The sequence below is a fragment of the Myotis davidii genome, unplaced genomic scaffold, assembly GCF_000327345.1.
Source record: "Myotis davidii unplaced genomic scaffold, ASM32734v1 scaffold143, whole genome shotgun sequence".
Taxonomy (NCBI): domain Eukaryota; kingdom Metazoa; phylum Chordata; class Mammalia; order Chiroptera; family Vespertilionidae; genus Myotis; species Myotis davidii.
The window spans coordinates 6,758,735-6,779,441 of record NW_006294876.1 but is presented as its reverse complement, the minus strand read 5'-3'; the positions used below and the strand labels follow the sequence as shown (position 1 = coordinate 6,779,441).

Here is a 20,707-nt window from a genome sequence, read left to right as displayed (position 1 = left end):
CATTGTCTCACAAAGGATGACCTTCCAAATTTCCTTCTACAGTTCAACAATAAGGTTCACTGTGACCTAGGTCCCATTTCAATTTTATTGCACTGTTGAAACTTGTTGTCTGAACAGCTTTCAGAAAATAACCTGCTAAATTGTAAAGTTAACAGTGATGGGTTTTCAGACAAACAAGACAGTGGGCTATTTTCTAGCACTGAGAGATCACCCCTGTGTCCTGACCTCCGGATTTAGCAATTTGACATTTGCTGATGGGCAACAATCCATCCTTAATAAATCTCCAGTCCTTGCCCATGGGGCCTTTTATTCTCTCAACATACCATTACTTTATATTTTTATATAGTTTTATTTTAAATTTTGGCCTCTATAATAAATACTTTTCAACCTTTTGCTCAATTGAACATTATATATACATATATATGAAATTATATACATGTTTATATATACACTAGAGGCCCAGTGCATGACAATTCATGCACTGGAAGGGGGTGGTCCCTCAGCCCAGCCTGCTCACAGTCCAGGAGCCCTCAGGGGCAGGAGGTAACCCGGCCATCAGGGGAAGGCAACGGCCTCCCCTCATCACACCTCTGCTGCTGCCACTGCCAGCAGTGTAAGCCTCGGCCGGCCCTGGTTACCTGAGCCTCTGGTGGCCCTGGGCAGCTGGGCAGCCACCATCTGAGGCTTGTCTGGGCCTCAGGCCTGCCCTGGGCAACTGGGCAGCTGATGCCCGAGGCTTGCCTGCGCCTTGGGCTGGCCCTGGGCAGCTGGAGGGTTGAGGGCACGTCCAACTGCACTGTGTAACTGCCCCTCCCCCCTGGGCAGGGCTGAAAGGACTGGGGGACTCTGGCGGAGCTGAGGGGACTGGGCACTGCTATCTTGTGGCTATGGGTGCTGCCATCTTTGTGACAGTGTGACCTTCAATTTGCCTATTCCATCTTTATTAGATAGGATACATATGTATATATTGGATGTAAATGTAGATATTGGAGAGAGAGAGAGAGAGCATGAACACTGAAATATAGATCTCAATAGTTTTCCTCAGCCAGGCATCTTTTTAGCTGGGTCCATGCTGACTGATAGAGGTTTATTCTAGAAAAAACTCGTTTTATGCAAAGGATGAAATATGGTGAGCAGGAGAGATGAGCATAATAAAACTTTACAGTTCAATCATCAACAGTATGTGATACCAGCTACTTATAAATTAAAAACCTGATTGGCACCTGGCTGGCGTGGCTCAGTGGTTGAGCATTGACCTATGAACCAGGAGGTCAGGGTTCAATTCCCAGTCAGGGCACACGCCCAGGTTGCGGGCTAGATCCCCAGTGCAGAGTGTGTGAAAGGCAGCCAATCAGTGATTCTCTATCATCATTGATGTTTCTATCTCTCTCTTCCTCTCCCTTTCTCACTGGTAAAAATTAAAAAAAAATGATTAAAAAAAACAACAAAACACCTGATTGGCTTTCCTTGCCACACAATTTTTATTGTCCATAGAAATATTTCTGAAAGTTCTTTACTTCACAGAATTGTGAAGCTGGTTGGCCCTGCATTTGCCACCACTTGAGAGGCTTCAGGGTCTGAAGAACCAACATGAGCACATTCTGGGGTTTACCCAGGCTGTCACCCAGCCTCACTCTGCTGAAGCACTCTCCTTCGAGTAGTGCTTGCTCCGTAGCACGTCAGGGGACGCAGGGGACTTTGACGCTATGCAAAGAAAAATGCCACTAACTTGTTTCCTAAATGGTAGGATTTATTTCACTGCTCACATACAATTGAATGAGACAAACTATTTACATAACACCTAAGTACAAAAAATATAATACAATTTATACTGTACATAATCAAGATTCCCTTATTTTGTCCCAGACAGAGGTGAGGAGGGGGTTACTATGAAACAAAGATTGTTGCACTGTTAGCAGTACTTTGAGTCATTCTTAATGAACTTTTTTTTAAAAAAAGATGAATAAGTTTGGGTTATAGGAATTGGCAATCTACCAAGAGCAGTGAATGAGCATGGCATTTTCACTTCTGTAGCAACTGCTCATTTAAACTTATGTTGTTTTCTTCAAAGTTGAGGCTGGAGAATGTGAGTTGGTTTCTGCTGACGAGTTGCGTAACCCCCTGCCCACTCCTTCCTTCTCTAAACTCCCATAATTGATCCAATGAAATAGGCAATGAGTTCCCTGCCTGGGCTGCCACAATTGGTGTCTTCAACTGATTTTTTGAAAGCAATGCATCTGTCAAGTGTCATTAAATGACTCTCTTAAGTATCAACCTGGACAGCTCTTAAGGGAGCATTTAAGACCAGTGAATTGATGAACAGGAAAGGCAAAATTGAAGACCATTGGAAATTTGTATTTCACATTGAATATAAGATCTGAAAGAAAAGTGTGGCATGTTCACTGGCCCAGTGAGGAAATAGTCAGCAATCCCCAAACATTCCAACAAGGCAACCAAATTCCATCTCCTCACTCAAATGAAGGGAAGGCCATGCTACTTCATTCTTAAAAAGCTCCACCATGATTCATATATAGATGGCCTTTTAAAAAATGAAACAATCTCAAATAAGTTTATTTTGTATCATAAAACAGCAAATGCAAATTAATAGAGAATGAGGCTTTTAACATTTCATAACATTTTCCAAAGTCACGTCAAATGGCATAATGCGTGTTTTGTTACACACCTTTGAAGACTCCTACACTGGACCATGTTTGTGCATTTTCTCTGCTGATGCTCTATGGTGGTGTTTGGTGGTGAATGTAGGTGCTTGGATTAAAGGTTCAGACTGTGATTTCTTTCAAAGTGTGGAAGTTCAAGTTTTATTTTGGCCAATAGTCATGGTATAGAGGAAAAGCAATCAACTGCAGCAGATAAAACACCATTAATTTCTTAACCTAAATTAAGAGGGACAATTATGTGAATTTGTGAAGCAGTTTTGACAATGACAAGGAAGGAAGGAAAGAAGGAAGGCAAGGAGGAAGGAAGGAAGGAACAAGGAAGGATATGAAACTTTATTTCCAAATGAGAACAGGCCTCCATTTCTGATGCTTCTGTAGCATGTACCAACATAAGACTGTTGAATAAAACTTTGATCCACCAGCTCCAAAAAATATGTATGATGCACCTGTAACATACATCCTTAAAAAAGGGAGTATGAGAATTTTGTTTTTCTCTTTCCTGTAAAATGTTGGAGCACTGTAGATGATTACTAGTCTGGTCTAGAGAAAGGAACGCTGCTGGGAACCACTTCCAAAGAATTTAAATGAGACTAAAGTCGTTTCCTAAGGAAAACCAGCCAAACTTTAACTGTATCCAGAAATAACCCTAAAAATTAACCTGTGATTAATGTCAGTTGACATCAGGTTCCTTTAGAGGGATTAAATTGCCTGGTCGAGCATAAAGTATTAATTTATAACTGTGCTTCTTGTAGTAAAAGGAAAAAGGAGAGGGAAGAGAGAACAAAAAAAAGTCACACAGAAATGAAAAAATGTGACAAGTGTCCCCAGAGGTTTTGGCAGGAATCCCAAACATCCCAGCCGAAAGAAGGGATGGTGTGTGAAGGAGGTCCCAGTAGAAGTGGTGGGCGCCCCTGTGAAAGCCCACACATGAGGGCTCCTGCCATGAGGTGGGGTGTGGAGGTGGCACATTAGCAAGAGCTCAACAGTGACAGAAAAGCAGCTGGTTAAAATGCTTATATTATAGCTGAAAGGATTCTAAACCAATCGAAACCTGTTAAGTAAGAAGAAAAAGAGAGAAGAAAGATACAAAGAGAGAGAAGCAAAAAAAAAAAAAAAAGCCAGAATAATTTTCCTTTGAATAGAATGTTAGGGAATACATATGAGGTGATTTATTTGCAGTGATAAACAAAAAGATTTATGTTATTAACAACAAGAAAATTCTGTTGTGGATGAAGGGTGTTTTCCCCAGTCATTGTAGAAGATTGATTAAAGACCCATTTTGATGTCATTTAGAAAGCATTTCCCTTGAAGTCCAATGATGCTTTTTTGAAATATTAGTTTCCTCTTTCCTCAGGGAAATAGAATGACCTTTTCATTTTAGGAAACATGGGGGAGGGGGTGGAATTCAAAATAGCAGATAGCGTGATACACAGTGAGAACATTTTTCTTACAGAAGAGTGATGATATGAGTTGAAGAATCCAGTGAAAATCTAATCCAGGAACAATTGGGAACCATCTGGCTACATCGCACCTCTAGATGTGATGTAGAGACAGAGCAATCCTATACAGCACAGAAGGAATACATGGGATGCAACCTGAACTCCCCACAGCAAAGACCTGGAATGCCATTCATTTGCAAATCTACCAGGCCTCCCAGAGCCCACCGGGCATTTACATTTTCATTTTAGAGTCATTTTTTCAAATTTGGAGATATGAGAATATTTTGAATTCAATTATTACTGAACGTAAGATTTTCCCAACACTTTATGAAACTGTTTCTTCAAATCAGGTAGGGTAAAAATACACATATGCTAATAAGTCTATGTTCCTCAATGCCCACACTATATAGTTTCACAGATCTGAAGGTTCATTGATCAATAACAACATATTTCAATGTCCACCCACACCTTTACCGCAATGCCCCAAGGCATTTGATGATGACTTTCAATCTTGTTCTTACTTTCAGTAATTATTCAACCAACTGTCATGTGTTATGCATCAGTTGTTGGTGAATAATTTATCCTCTTTTTTTTTCTTACTGAGGATCACTCTGAATTGTACAGCACTCTAAAATGCTCGGAACCACAAGGATCATTAACAACCTCACATCCAAATACCCTAATTTCTCAAGGTATATCTTAAAATGTGGCCTCCATGCAGGGAGAAGTGGGAGTTAGTGGATGGGAAAGCAACACTAGATTAAAACCAAAAGGCACCAGAGCTAAACATCTCCCCGTCACTTGACCCGGAGGCAGCAATGACAGCTGGGAATTTGGGGAGCAGTTCACTATGTACAGCGCTGGGTGGCAGAAAGCGAGCTTTACATATAATTAATGCTCTTGGCAGGGGCATGTCACCACAATTAGTTCTATCAATACTGGGAAATAAAAGTTGACTTTCAATAAATGTCAGTTCTCTCAATACTGTCCATAACGTGGAAAGTTTTAAAAAGTTGTTTTCAATCCTATTTCAGTACTTTCTTCAGTGACATCATTAATGTTCAAATTTTTTTTTTTCTTTGCAGGGAGAGAGGAGGTGTGGAGTCTATCCAAATGCTAAACAAATGGTTATTTTACAGGCTCTCCAGGACGTTACAATGGACCAGACAGGTGAGCACCCAAGCCAACTGTGCAGCCAGGAGATCCTGGAATGCCATGAAATCCAAAAGTCAGAATAAGGCTAGTTTCGCAGCAACCTGCAGAACAATTTACCCTTCATCGTGTCTGTGCCTCCCCGAGTGGTAACAGGAAATTCATGAAGGCCAAGGGTGGAATGTCTCAGACTTCATATAACCGCCTCTGCAGATGCAAGCCAGGTTGCATCCTGAGCTTCCTCAGGCAAGAATCATTCCACGTCCAAGCACACAAGTTGCTTCTAAGAATTCCACAGTATTCTCCAGATTGAGAAGATGGGAGATCCATGGTGAATCCCTGTATGGCCACATTCATATTCTTCATTTTAGCAATACTATGAACTTAAGCACTCTTTGTGTGTGTATATGTGTATGTGGGTGTGTCTAGGGGTATTTTCATATAATGTGAATTATTATCTTGAATTAAAACATCATGGAGATGTATGCTCAAAAGCAAGAAGAGGTTCCTATTCCTAAAGACTCCTTCCAATGTAGGCGATGCATTTATTAAAAAGCTCAAGGAAACAATTGACTTGTTAGAAAAATGGACTGAACACAATAAAAAAAAATAACTCCACACCATGGCTCATTCAACAAGTATTGTAGACCAGATTTTCACATTGTTGTATTTAGACTTTTGTTACTTTTAAGGACATCTATTTTGGGCACCAATGGGACACTTCTGGCTTGAAATGCACTTGAAATGTATCCAAACTTCATCTCTGAAGTCTCCGAAACATCGGCAGTCATGGAGCACAGGTCTCGAGGAAACAGGGAATTACAAGAAGCCAAAAATATGAGTTATTAGTACTCATCATAATTATTGAGATCTGTAAAGTAGGCGTTAGAATAAGTCTTCCCAGTGAGATGCGGGTTGAAGTATTTGTTTCTCTCCTCTAGGATCAAGTTGTTTTTATTAAATGCCTGCAAAAGATAAAAATAAAAGATGTAAGTAGTATTTCGGGAAGAGAATGTAACTGGGAGATGGTTATGTTGAATTCACACTCTGTCCTAAGGCCCCGTTATTGGAAAATGTGTTTCCGCACTTACCTGCTTCCTCACACTGTTGGCCTTACCAGGGATTTGCCTCATAACTGGAATGAAGTTGGCAAGTTTTGACATCTTCCAGCCTATTTTTGAGTTTTAGGCAGGAAGTTCCCCAGAGTTAGAAAACCTATGCCTAAACCTCAAGGAAGCCTAAAACTCTAGCAAATTCAAATGAACAAATGCTTGGAGAATGCATTTAGTGCTTCTGGCACTGCTCACTTAGAATGTTATCACATATAACTGAGTAGATATTTAAGCAGCTTTCTGATGACCTTGAATAGGTATAGGGATAAGACATTAAAAATGGAACTTATTTAAGTAAATGCATGGACTTTCAAATGACTTATTTTCCTTTTCTGCACTTGTTAGAGGGTGTCTACCTCAAGCATTCTGGACACTGATGTTCTTTTTTTTTAATAGTCACTACAGGCATCTGCACTTTCAAAGAGCTGAACTACCTCAGGTGGAGGGTAGATATTGAGAGGTCCAAGATAAAGATGAAGGATTGTAGGCTCAGGCTAACTCCTTCTAGAAAAAAGTTCTAGAAGGATTTATTAGTGACTAGGCAGCAGTCAATAAGACATACTGTTATACCCATTTAAAGATAAAGAAACTGAGGTTCAAAGGAGTAACTAACTTGTAGTCTGACCTATGATGCAAAATGCCTCGCATTACAATTGCATTTATTTTGCCCAGCACTGTTCAAGGCATTTCATATAAATTACCCTGTTTGATTCACAAAGGCTCAGTGAGTTTGAATAACAGCTGGTAAGTGACTCATGAACCCAGGTCTGCCAGCTCCAGTGCCAATACCCTTCCCACCCCTGCTTCCTGGGAATGAGGAAGTGACTGATCATTTACTCTTTCTGGGGAAAACACTGGCTTAATCAGGCATTGGGGAAATTTAACAAAACCCACCAGCCACACAGCCCTTTACATCACACAGACCTTCACTGTCCTTGACAATTCTTTGAAGATTGTCTTATAATACTGTAACACTTTCGCCATCCTGTGATTCCTTAAAGGGTCCAGCCCTGGTCCTCATTACCACTGCCCAGTGTGTATCAGTCCTCAGCCTGCAGTTCTTATATTTGGCATGACTTCCGTGTGGCTGCAGAAGGCACAGTGGAGACAGAGCTGGACACTGGCCAATGACCTAATGTTTTCCAGCCTTTTACTTGTTGCTGTTTCCATGTGCTATTTTTAACTACATTCCCAATATGAGATGCCATCTGCTCACGGGCAAAGCAAAGCTAAAAAGGCGGTTCATTGAGAGTGAGAGTCCGGTACCTTGACCCCACCCTTCACCTGTGCCACCACCAGTGTGCTTTGCCAATAGCCCCAGGGCCCCTGCCTTTGCACATCTGGACGCTGCGGCCTCTGCCCATCCCGTACCTTGATGGCCTCCACCGAGTCATACTTGTCCAGTTTGTTGATGTGGTTAGTGATGCTGGTGTTGAGTGGGGCGGGCGCGATGGGGTGGATGACGGTGGCATCGTGGGATTGCTGCTGGTACCGCTGGCAGTAGGTGTAGACGAGGAGCGTGAGAAGGCAGCCCAGGATGGAGCTGCTCAGCCCCACGGCGACCATGTGGAACATGTTGAACTCTGGGAAGACAGCATCGAAAGTGATGCTACACTGGAAAGGAACATGCTACGCCAACAACTCAGTGCTTTGGTGAAAAGAGAACGATGAAATGGAAAGCCCCATATCCATTCAAAATTAAAGACATCATATGCCAATTCCTTTGAAATAGCATGGCCACCAAAACACTTCTCCAAAGCAAGCACAGTATATTTTAAGTTAATGCAATGTAAACAAGACTTTTGGAGGTCACCTTCACACACTAGCAAAAGCTTTTTAAAATTTTTTAATGTAAAGCTCATACAAGAATGTGCTCCAGTTTCAAGTGCAGCTCACTCTCTGGTTTATGAGGATTCTAGGAGGGTAGATATTGAGAGGTCTAAAACTACCCTCCAGGCTCCTGGACAGGCTGGGTGTCCCTCCCACAAAGGGAGAATGCGTTCACTGCTTCTAGCACGGCTCGCCTGCAAGCCAGACTCTCTCTCCCCTTCCCTTTATTTCACTTTACGTAAAAATGCGTTCCACTTACATAATGCTGATGTTTTCATTATATGTTTATTATGAATATAAACACATTATATAACATCAGAAAGTCTAAAAGGGAATATAAACACACTAAGTCTTTTTCTTTCCTAGGGACTACTATACCCACTTTCTGGTGTGCTGTTTCTGATGTCCTCTGCACACTTCTGTGTGTGTGTGTGTGCGTGTGTGCACACCCATACATATTATCCTGGGTACCACTTTTTTTCACTTACATTGTATTTTGGAGATGTTATAAAGAAAGTAGAGATCTTACAAAGAAATAAAGGATTTGTGTCAAAGGAATAACATATGTTCTTTTAATAGTCATGAAATGACCCTCTTTTTACATTTTTTTTCTGTTTGATAGACTCTGACTTATTTTTCTTGAATTAGGAGTACAAAGCATTGGCAAAGTGAATGGGCATGGATTTATGACTATGACATAGCACTGGCTTGAGTGACCTCAAGGTAACATAAGCAAGATCTGCATGAAGTCTGAGACACAACAACAAAACAGATATTCATGGTGTGTTTGTAAAACACTTCACAATGAAAGTTTCAAGCCTTTCAGAGACTGCAGACAACCGGTGGGCAGAGCTGGTGAAGCTAGGCTTAGGGAAAATTAGATAAAGCAGAACCAACCTGCCTTTTTCTGCTGTGTTGGCCCCATGTGGCTAGCCAGTCACTTGTGGATTTACATGTTTCCCCTGCTTTCCCCCAGAGTGTCCCTTCCATTGGCCACCAAAGGGTGCATTGCCACCCAAGCTCAACACCTCCCCTTCCCTATCTGTCCACAGGGCCCCAAATTGAACTAGTGGCAATGCCTGCTGGGTACCACTGTCAATTCCAGGTGGGTCTGCAGAGGGCACTCAGGGAGAGGAGACCCACAGGTCTGCCCCCCCCACATCCAGGTGCTGGAGGACTTGCACCTTTACCACCCAGGCTCCCCCGCCAAGGATGTTTTGAGCAGACTTCACCTCACCTACGATATGCAGTAGATGCTGAGTACCTCTCCCTGACTTCTCCCTCCAAGCTGTTCCCAGGTTCCTGAGAGATGGATCCTTTTCCCCGGGGGGACGGACACTGTGCTGAGGCTGCCTACTCGGTTGTTTGTGAGCACAGCTAACAGGCTCCTACCCGCACTGTGACTCTAAAGACATGACCTCAGTTTCCCATGCACCTTAGGTTTCCACTTCTTGGTTATTTGGCCAATGGTTTGACAAAGTAAAAGACTTCATTAATCTTTGGCTTTTCCTTATTTTTGTCTGGGACTGTTGGATGAAGCACCGGGGATGCTCCCCTAAGTGCCCACTATAGGTGTTGCTGTAACATGGGAACTGTGGGCTTCACAGTGTTGTCATTGCTTCATATTTTAGGGTTCAGACTCCCTGGGGTTGGTGCCAGATTTGGATGTAAGTACTTTCTGCCGCACGGATAGCATATTTTATTATAACACATGGAAGATGTAGGGCTCCATCCGTATGCAGATACTTCATCGTTAATCAAATGAATCATTCCCACAGGTGCCCGGGGAAGGCTGGGGCCACTGACATCTTTATGACGATTATACAGTCTGTGTGTCACAGGCAACTAAAAATAGCTCTCTAAGATGAAACATTTCAAAAGACTCACATTTTTCTGCAGAAAGGAAAAATAGTGCCTATTAAATCTCTTGAATTTGCTTAGTTTGACTCTCTGCTTTGAATATGCTTTTTTTGGCTGGGATTTTTGGTCAGCAAAGCCGGAATAGAAACCAATTACCCAGTTGATTCAACTGCCTGATTTCCTGTGCAAAATGTGATTGATTTTTGCAACACACTAAAAAAAGACAACAATGTTATCTCCCTAAACATCCTTGCAACGTTATTGTTTTTACATATCAGCCCAAAAATCAAATCCATTTGACCTCTTACCCAACTATTCTAGTATGTCAATGTCAGCAGCCTAAAAACTTCGTTTTGGGAAGATTTCAACCAAAGAACTTGTATGCATATAACCCATGGACACAGACAATAGGGTGGTGAAGGCCTGGGGGGGGGGGGACTAGAACGGATCAATGAGGGGAGAAAAGGGGACATATGGAATACCTTCAACAATATTTTTTTAAAAAAAAACTTAGTTTTGAATAGTGCAGAGTAATTACAGTTTCTATGATTTAATCAATAGCACCTCAATCTTGATTCTAGGCAGCCATTTGGCACACCTGGCTCGGACATATAGAAAGAGCATTTTAGGATACGGATGGCCATTGCATTATGTTCTCCTGTATATTAAAAGCCTTGGAAGGACTCCCCTCCCTTTACCACGAGATGGCCAGTGAAGGAAAGAGGTTTTCAAACTTGTGGCTGATGAGCACCAACTGCCAAGTATGCAGAGACATCAACTGGTGGCCTCCCTCAATACAGGACCAATCCCTACAAACACCACCCTCTCTGGACCTTCACTGCCTCTGAGGGCAGCAGACATCCCTGGACCGTGGGTGTTGTCCAAGAGTGTCACCTGACCAGGGCTGCTGTGGCTCCAGTCCCCAGACACAAACCTCCTGGACCCTTTCCTCTGGGGCTCCAAGTTTCGTGTTCACTGTGACCCCACTGCCTGGATCTGACCTGGGCTCCACGACTGACTGCCTGTGTGAACGTGAACCTCAACCATGGGTCTCATGTCTCTGACCCTCACAATCCATACATATAAAATGCAGTTCTCCCTACACCAAAATCTCTGAAAAGTGATTTCTCATCACTTACCTGGCAACAAAGCATGACCTGCCCTGTCCTGTTTGCTGCAGAACTGACCAGAACCACCAGAAGCATTAGCATATTCAGTTCACCCACGTGTCACTGCAGCATCATTAAAGGAACCGGTTATGAAGTTGGCCCCAGACCCTGCAGGGCATTATGTAATTCCCTACACCAAAATCTCTGAAAAGTGATTTCTCATCACTTACCTGGCAACAAAGCATGACCTGCCCTGTCCTGTTTGCTGCAGAACTGACCAGAACCACCAGAAGCATTAGCATATTCAGTTCACCCACGTGTCACTGCAGCATCATTAAAGGAACCGGTTATGAAGTTGGCCCCAGACCCTGCAGGGCATTATGTAATATCCAGTACATGCCCCATATGACCCATCCACATTCTGAAGAGTTCAGTTCCAAAACCCTTCCCTATTTCCAATTCTTCTTTTGCATAAAGAATTGTGGACTTTGGCACCTACAAGAATGTTCTTTGTGAGGATCAAATAGGATCCTTCTTGTCATTTAATGCAGTGTCTGGCATGGAGTGGCTGACCTCAAAATATTAAGGAATCCTCAGGATTAGTTTTATTTAAAGTGGCATATATTCATCTTCCAGCTGGATCCCAAGTTAGTGACTGTCAGTCTGTGGACTCAAGGACAGACATTGTCCCTCTGAGGTTATGACTGTCTGCTCTAGGGGGCTCTTTCAGTCCACTCATAAAACTGGCACAGAGTGGGTGGGTACTCAGCAAAGATCACTGAATGAATGGGTTACCAGATGGCCGGCTAGGCAGAAAGGATGTAACAGATAGCAAACTCTTATTAAATGTAGTTAATAATGGTAAGTACATTCCTAAAATATGCGTAGAAGCTCCAGATTCCACCTGAGCATAAGCTGAGCTGCCTGGGACTCCCCTGGTGGGTGGACTACGGTAAGGGTGGTTATTAATAGATCTTCAGTCTATGAATACACACATACAACAAGACTGTTGGTGTTGATTGGCAAAGGTGGACAGGGACTGGGCTTGGATATATAGACAGTCAACCCCTCCATTCCAGACAAGATAGTCATACACGGTAAAGTCTGAATTCATCACAGACTTGAACCAGACAAAGTTGATATTTGTCATTCAGTGTTCCGGGAAGTTTAAAATGTTCCTCTAGAGATATACCAGGAGAACCTTATGCCCCCTTACAATTTTGTTATTCCATCAGTCTGAAGATTTGAGGTTGGCTGCCAGGATTTATAAATATAAACAAACTGCTGGAATGCTGTTTTACTCATGGGAAGTCTAATATCTATATTTAGTACCTATACAGTATTAAGATATCAAGATCACGGATTCATAAAGCTTAGCATTCACCAGTCACCAGAAGGGCTTATTAAACCACAGAGTGCCCTGTCCCACTCAAACAGGCTCTAGTTCTGCAGTTCAAGGTGGGGCCTGAGAATCTGTATTTCTCTCAAGTCCCAAATGATGCTGGGGGTGCTGATCTGGGGATCCTACTTGAGAACCACTAATCCAGATGTCAAACGCTGACTCTAAGCATGTATACTACTGAAGCAGAAGGTGCTTGGGATCCAGGACTTTCTCCAGTCTGTTTTGTTTTTTGCCAACAGCAGAAGCATAGAAACATCATTTGGCCAAAGAGCAGAAAATATCAGAAATCAATTAGACTGTAGTTAAAAGGAAGAACTTACCCCCACATCTTTTCTCTTCTACACTACTAGATCTTGCCACGGATACTTCTGGAAAAAGAAAAATCTAATCACAATGTGTAAAGGGTATTGGGAAGAAATATCATATCAGTGACTCATTTACAATATGTCCAATGATATTGAGTTTTATGTGAGTTGAAGTTCCAAAAACCTGATTTTTCAAAATTATATTTGTTTCTTTGTTCAGCCAACTTGAGCTGCAGTTGGTCAAGGTCATCTTGATTGGGAAGGGATGAGATTCATTATCACAGATAGAAAGGGCAATGGTCCCCTGAGCTACAGCCAGGGCAGTAGCTTCAAAAGGAGACCAGAGAATGAGCAGATTTTCAGTTACAATACATCCTGCCAGCTGTGGAACCCCACGGTGTTGGCCTGTGGTGTTCCTGCCTCAGATCTTTTGTTTCATCAAAGCTGGGCTGTCACATTCCCTGCAGAGGTGACTGATCCACCAGAGCTCCAAGGAAATGGCCAGAACAAATAAGACCCTGTTCAGAGCCCATTGACGCTCTGCTATGCCACAGTGGGAGACACCATTGTGAGAAGAAATCCACCTACACAATGAAACACCATTTCAGGATGCCAGAAACATTATTCTCTCTGTATTGATTTTTCCTTAGACACCAAGAATTAAAAAGATATCTATAATTTAAAAGGGAAACAACAACAATAAACATTGCAACTTTATACCACACATGACTGAAGTGCCCTACAAGGCTAAAGCTTATACTTTTCTCTAAAACATGATCTCTTCCATAAATGGAGGAAGATAAGCTATTACCCATTATTGCCTTGTAAAAGGTTGGTCTCTGCTTTAGTCCACGTCTCAGTCCTAACCCACACAGTAGGCATGTGTGAAATGATATGTCAGTATATACATTAGACCTATAGTGCGCAGGTGACAGGTGACCACCTAACAACTTGATTTGACATGGAAAAGGCAGTGGCAAGAGGGCCAGTCCCCTCTTCTCCAAGATAAGAGCCATAATGGGTTCCCCTTCCCAAATACATTAAATTTTCATGAAGAAAATGGTCCTTCTTCTCTGTGCACACACATGCACACAGGCATTGACAAGACATTTTACCTAATGATTAAAATAACCAAATGCGCCACTTGCATTTTTTGGGCAAAATCTTCCACATGTGTTATAGTCAATAAGTTATAGAAACAACACCGTGCTTAACAATGTCTATGGTTGAAAAAAATCTTCAAATGCATAGGCTAAATTTAAGTCTAAACTTGAAGCTTCCTATAAACATCTACGTTAATCACCCTGAAAATACAAGAGTTGGCAGAATCATCTGTTTCACCAAAAGGGAACTCAAAGAATAATTACAACTCTAACCGACGATTCATTTCCACTTGGAATGTGGGCAAGGATCTTGCTCACACTCTGCCCTTACCTGGGATGAAATTGGAATCAAATACACATGGCCGGCTCTCCGTGGTGTTTCCAGAACATTGGCTGCCCACAGGGAACAGGAGGATACATTGGCGGGCGCGGACCTGGACTCCAGACACATCACACTCCGACCAGTCTGACCACTCTGACCAGCTCTCTGCAGTGACCAGAAGTGGGGAGAAGAGGCACTAAGATCAATCACCCTGGAAGCACTGGCATGTTACATATATGAGTTTATGCCTTCCTATCAGCTTTAATGGGCCTGTATATAAATAAGATGTACTCCTATCTTCTTAAAAGCCCAGTAGATAAAATACATACAAGCATGATTAAAAGAACTGGTATATCATTGACCTGAAATAATGTGCTAGAATTACATTTGCTGAAACCACATTATTTGAATGCTTTAAAGTGATTGAATTAGATGCTCAATAAGCTAATCACTGATGTCCAACTGTGCACAGGCTGTCAGTGGCAGGGGAACAGAAATCATCAAGGCAGACACTATTTCCATCAGAGCAATGCTCCTCTGCTAAGAGCAGCCCTCACAGGCTTTCCTGAGAGACTCCCACAGGCCTCAGCGCTCGGGCAAGAGAAACAGGTGCATCTACTAGAAAGCCTGGTTGCTGAGTTCCTGAGAAACCTACAATGTAAGCGTTCTCTTCTCTTATAAAAATAATTCTGCAGAATCAATATCGCAAAGTCAGGCTATGTTTTAGGCAGAATTCATTGTGTCCTGTGTTTGCTCATAAGATCAATGCACAAGTCTTGGGTGAAGGCCAAGAGTTGAGTGATAACAGGACCCTTCACCCTGAAGTGCAAGAGTTGCCAGGTTGGGTTAAATTAGCCCAGGCCTGCAGATGTGTGGCAGACAAACACTCATATTTGAAGTAAGGAGGTTACAAAAATTTAACTCTTAATATTATTTATGAAATATTAATCAACATAAAAGTATTTTTCTATGAAGTTTGATTTTCCCCTCCTTTTAAATGCAAGCAACCTGAAGCAACCTGACTATCTTTGTAATTCAGACAGTTTGGAAATCAGACTTGTGCCTTGACCCAGTGGGAAGAGAGATCCATGTAAAGGGTACAATTTTCCCTTAGAAATGTGTCAGTTTTCAGAATGACTATAAGAATTTGGTTTCTAGGTCCTTTACAATATACATGGAACCTTCTAGAGAGAAATACAAGAGCAAGTTATTAAAAAAACGTAAAATTGTTTCAATGTCAAAGTTAGGTCTCATCTTCATTCCAAGTCATTCCATGTCAGAAGGTGAAGCTAATTCCAGATGGGGAGACTGGGTCACTCATCCAGTGGGCACCAGCGCCAGCCAGCCTCAGAGCTCGGTACCTCCATGCTCCCCACCCTGATTCTCAACCACACAATCTCAGATTTCATTAGCTGAGATTAATGAAATATTTTACGAAGGCTTTGTCATAACCCATTTCGGCTACTCGTTCTGAAACTATGCCAGGTTGAGAACCATTTTATTGAAGAACATGTGTTATGAAGTCACTTCCAGGTGGCAGGGTGGCAGATGGGTGGAAGTTTTCTCCTCTTTCAGTACCTATGACGTGGCATCATCAACTCATCATTTCTGAGTCAGGGACAGGGGTACGTTGGTCCCAAAGTCCCACCACTCACCGGGGCAGGGCTGCGTGTTACAGAGCGCCTCCTCCGTGTGCAGCCCGAGGCAGATGTCCCCGCCGTAGGCTGGGGCCGGATTTGTGCAGGAGCGGGTCCTCATGTAGTGCCCACCGCCACACGTTGCCGAGCATTTTGACCAGGAGGACCAGCAAGACCACATGCCATCCACTGGGAAAAGACACACAGTCAGGTTGCTTCTGAAATGCAAAGCTGACCAAACCGATGAGGCTGCAGATAGAGTGTGCAGGCAGGACCACATCCGAGAAGCCACTTGACCACCCACAGTAGGGTGTTTGGGGGTCTTCCTGTTTGAGGGAACCTGTTTTGCATATTCCTCCCTTCACATTTTCAGTTCCTCTGATTTCGCCCTTCAAGAAATATCTCTAAACATAAGCATGAGGATGACAGAGCACAGTGTATGCAACAGAAAATAACCATCCTTGGGAATGACCTTGAACAACATTCTGCTGTGAAGCCCCAGCTTGCTCTCGCCTTTGTTAACCACTCAGTCGAGTTGGCCAGTGGAGACATAGCCGAGGACAGCCAGTTCCAGTCACAGCCTTTCTTACTAATGGGATTACGATTTGCTCCAGGACAGAGAGATAAAGCAAGGGTAACAGGTCCTGTGAGGAAGAACTACGGGGATGCTCCATAGATGCAGAAATGAAACAACCAAATGAAGTCCATACCATGCAGACTGGATGGCGTGTTTATGTGATGGACTAAACAGACGGCCTGCTACCTGCAGCCAGACTTCAGGTTGGATATGAAGGCGAGTTTTGTAACTCGAACATTAGGCAGAACTGGTTCCTGATGAACTACTGCCATGCCTGCCCATGACCCCGAGCAGTTCTCCTGTTTTCTCCAGGCTGGGATCCTGACACCTGTGGAGGGGCCTCCTGAGCACTGGGCCAGCTGACCCACCTGGCTCTGAGTGCTCCCGCCTGCTTGTTAAACTGAGACCTCACGCTGGCTTCTGTCTGACACTGTCAGAGATGATCTGCCATTTGTCTAACTCCTTGCTGATCTGCCCTCTTGTCAGCCAGACCTGCCCTGTTTCACTGAGCCCCAGAGAAAAGCTGCAGGACTTTGTCAAGATGTTGTAAGGCTCCAATTAGCAAAAAGCAATCATAACCACAGCATACTACATAAAAAAGCTGATGAGAGATTCACTTTTACAATATGTAGATAGTATCATATTTTATTTTCTCCACATCCTTCATAAAATAGAACGGAAGCAACAAGGAAAGGTAATGCCAAAATCTTTAAACATATAAGGCTATTTTAGGTAGAATGACCTAGTTTATATTTGAATAGACCCATTGTGAACTAATACATCTTTTTATAAAGTATTATGTCCCTTTAAATATAGGCATAGATAAAACTAAAGAATTTTTGGGACATATAAGCAGAAGCATCATGTTTATGATGATATTTTAATTTGCAAAAAAGTAAAAACAAAAAAATATTTGACATGTAATGGGAATTTTGTGATTTGTCAGTTTATCCAGACTTGAAGAATTCAACCTTTTCCCTAATAGGCAATAAACATGTCAGAAAGTGAGAATGAATATCTGACATTGGTTATAATACCAGAAAAGGAAGGCAGGCAGAGATTTGCCTAGAACTTTAAACTTTGCAAATACCCACTGCCATGTCTATTCTCACTGTAAACTGAGCTGAAGCTTGGTCTCAAGTAGGTACGTGTACACATCCCACACTAAGGCACAGATAATTCAGAATGCCTCAGAATAGCAGGTGTCACAGAGTACAGACGTTTGAATGTACACAAGGCCGTCTGGGGCTCAGTTCAAATGCCTCATCTAGATGGGTGCTGGAACTGGACTTGGAGCAACCATGTGGCCCATACATTCTTGATTTTCTATTGCATAGTGAACCTGCAGATCAATGGCCACTAGGTATATGAAAAGATGCCCAACATTATTAATAGCGAGAAAATACAAATCAAAATCATAAGGAGATATCACCATACATCTGTCAGGATGGCTATTGTGAAAAAAACAAACAAACAATAAATAACAGTAGACAATAGTGTTGGAAAGGATGTGGACAAACTGGAACACTTGTACCCTGTTGGTGCAAATGTAAATTGGTGCAGCTGCTATGAATAACAGTATGGTGGTTCCTAAAAAAAAATTAAAACTAAAAAACTACCATATGATCCAGAAATCCTGAGCATATATCTAAACATAAGGAAATCAGGATCTCGGAACAATATCTGCACTTCCATGTTCATTGTAGCATTCTCTGCAATAGCCCACATGTGGAAACAACATAAGTGTCTATTGACAGATGAATGGAAAAAGTACCTGCGGTATATGTGTACAATGGGATATTCCATTAAAACCAAGGAAATCCTGTCATATTCCACAACATGGATGAATCTGGAGGACCTTATGCTAGTGAAATAAGCCAAAGAAAGACAAATACTGCATAGTTCCACTTATATGTGAAATCTGAAATTTTTACTCATCGAAGCAGAGTACAATGGAGGTTGCCAGGAGATGGGGAGGGGAAATGAAGAGCTGCTGTTCAAAGGGTATGAGGTCTTAGTCATGCAGCCTAGAGCTAACAACACTGAGTTGTTAATACACTTTGATGCAAAGGGTCCGGCCCTCTGTTAGACTATCACTCTATTCTTTCTCACTCACACTTATGTTATTTGATTTGACCATTATTTAGTAAAAAGAAACACCTGCAGTCTCTACCTTGGTCTGCCAAGGTTTGGAAGCCATAGTTATGAATCCAACAGGGACTGGAGAAAGGAGAGAAGGATGAACACCAAGCTAGTTCTCATTGTTGCAGGTAAATTACATAGGTGAAGGTACCACAAGAAGTTGAAAAATATAATTTTACTGTGCTGCAATTTGTCATACACATTTGAACTGAAGATCAAATTTAAAAGATATTTTGCATTCACCTAGTTTGCTTAGATTCATTTTCAAACTTAATCATAATGAGGAAGCATGTTTTTTAATAAAATACAGTGCCCATTTGCACATGCGTACCATGGACCAAATGGAGCTAAGGGAGAGTAAATTCATAAGGAGGAGAGTATCTGAAATTAGGTAAAAATAGCCTTGTAACTGGACCTCCTCATGGCTGAGCAACCCTGCATCCAGAGCCCTGAAGGCTTTGACCCCTCCTTGATGAGTTACATGCTTTCATGTGTTCAGGAAATTTCTAAGATGTGGGAGAGAGAATTGACATTTACCCAACTCAGCTCCTTGAATCCACCCACACCCAAGTGGGAATTGAAGAGGGCAACTCTGAATATTTTCACAACCCTCTATGGAATCTTAGCTTTCAGAAAGAAAATGAAGACAGAGCTATTTCAAGATATTAAGGTTATATATACATGATACTGTCTTGGCCATCAAATAAACTAAAATAAACACAGCCACCAGACCATGCTCATGGATATCTCTGACATGGGCACTGAGCCTGCTCTCAAGGACAAGGCAGCATCCTAGAACTGGAGAGTCTGCCCGCTCCGCTGACATCAATGAGGACTCATGTCTGGAGCCTGGGAGGCGAGAGGACATGGAGTGATCCTAACATTCCCACATCACCCTGCCTGCTCAGTTACAGCACTGACCCTAATCTAATGATGCCACCCATGATCTCCTTCCCAGCCCTGGGGAGGAATCCTCCACTCTCAGTGTTGGGGCCATGGGAAAATCCTGGCTCTGTGACCTTTCCCAGCCCCTCAGCATCACTTAACTGGGAAGGCTGGATGGTCTGAAGTCTCCTGAGGCTGGAGAAATTCAGGCAGAGATAGTCCAGGAGGAGCAGAGCAGCTGCACGAGCAGGGACATTACTGAGAGCCTCAGCTACAAAACTGGGAACTGTGTATTTTTAGTTTAATGTACATATTTATACATCCATCCATTCATCATCTATCTATTCATCATCCATAGTCCACTATCCAACCATCCATCCATCCATCCATCATCTATCTATCTTCTCATCCATCCATTCATCATCCATCCATTCATCCATCACCCACCCATCCATCCATCTATCCATCCATCCATCCATCCATCCATCCATTCATCAGCCATCTCTCCATCCATCCACTCATCCATCTGTCATCTAAACATCCAACGATTAATTCAATTATCCATCCATCCATCATCTATCTATCTTCTCATCCATCCATTCATCATCCATCCATTCATCCATCACCCATCCATCCATCCATCCATCCAACCATCCATCCACTAAGCATTTTACCATCATCCATCAATCCATCTACCCATCCACCAAATGTATGGCTTCAACCCAGTTTCTTGTTCAAAGAACTCAGCAAATTGATTATACCTACTGAAAGAGATGCTATACTTTCAAGCTTCTGTATCTTTAAAAACACTGGATCTGGTGTTTGGAATGACCCTGCATTCCCATCTCTGCTTGTCTGTTTGTCCAACTCCCTCCAGACTCATCTCAGAGGCAGTCTGCTTAGGGCAGTGGCCATGATTTCAGCTCAGCGGATCCTTATTTGATGTGACCACTGCATCTATATCCAATATATGCAGCCCAATAGCTGGTGACCATACTGGGCTGGCATTATCCACAGGATGCCTTCTCACTGCACCTTTCCTTACCCTGTGAATAGTGCATAGTAGGCTATCCAAAAATGTTTGCTGATCAACTGACTGAAGGAAGGAAGATAAATAACCAACTGCTTGCTTTCCCATCCTTTAACAGTGACGG

The 20,707-nt window shown here is 42.5% G+C and overlaps 1 protein-coding gene across 1 annotated transcript in view; it reads right to left on the bottom strand.

Annotated features, from left to right (window-relative positions):
* Positions 1-1,729: 1,729 nt before the first annotated feature.
* Positions 1,730-20,707, bottom strand: part of SEMA5A (semaphorin 5A) — a 296,373-nt gene continuing 277,395 nt past the window's right edge. The window contains exons 18-22 of the mRNA XM_015567657.1: positions 15,968-16,138; positions 14,322-14,477; positions 12,903-12,950; positions 7,753-7,964; positions 1,730-6,234 (exon numbers count right to left, since the gene is read on the bottom strand). Of these exons, the coding sequence (XP_015423143.1) occupies positions 6,115-6,234; positions 7,753-7,964; positions 12,903-12,950; positions 14,322-14,477; positions 15,968-16,138 (707 nt within the window). The 3' untranslated portion in view covers positions 1,730-6,114. The remainder of the gene's footprint in view (positions 6,235-7,752; positions 7,965-12,902; positions 12,951-14,321; positions 14,478-15,967; positions 16,139-20,707) is intronic.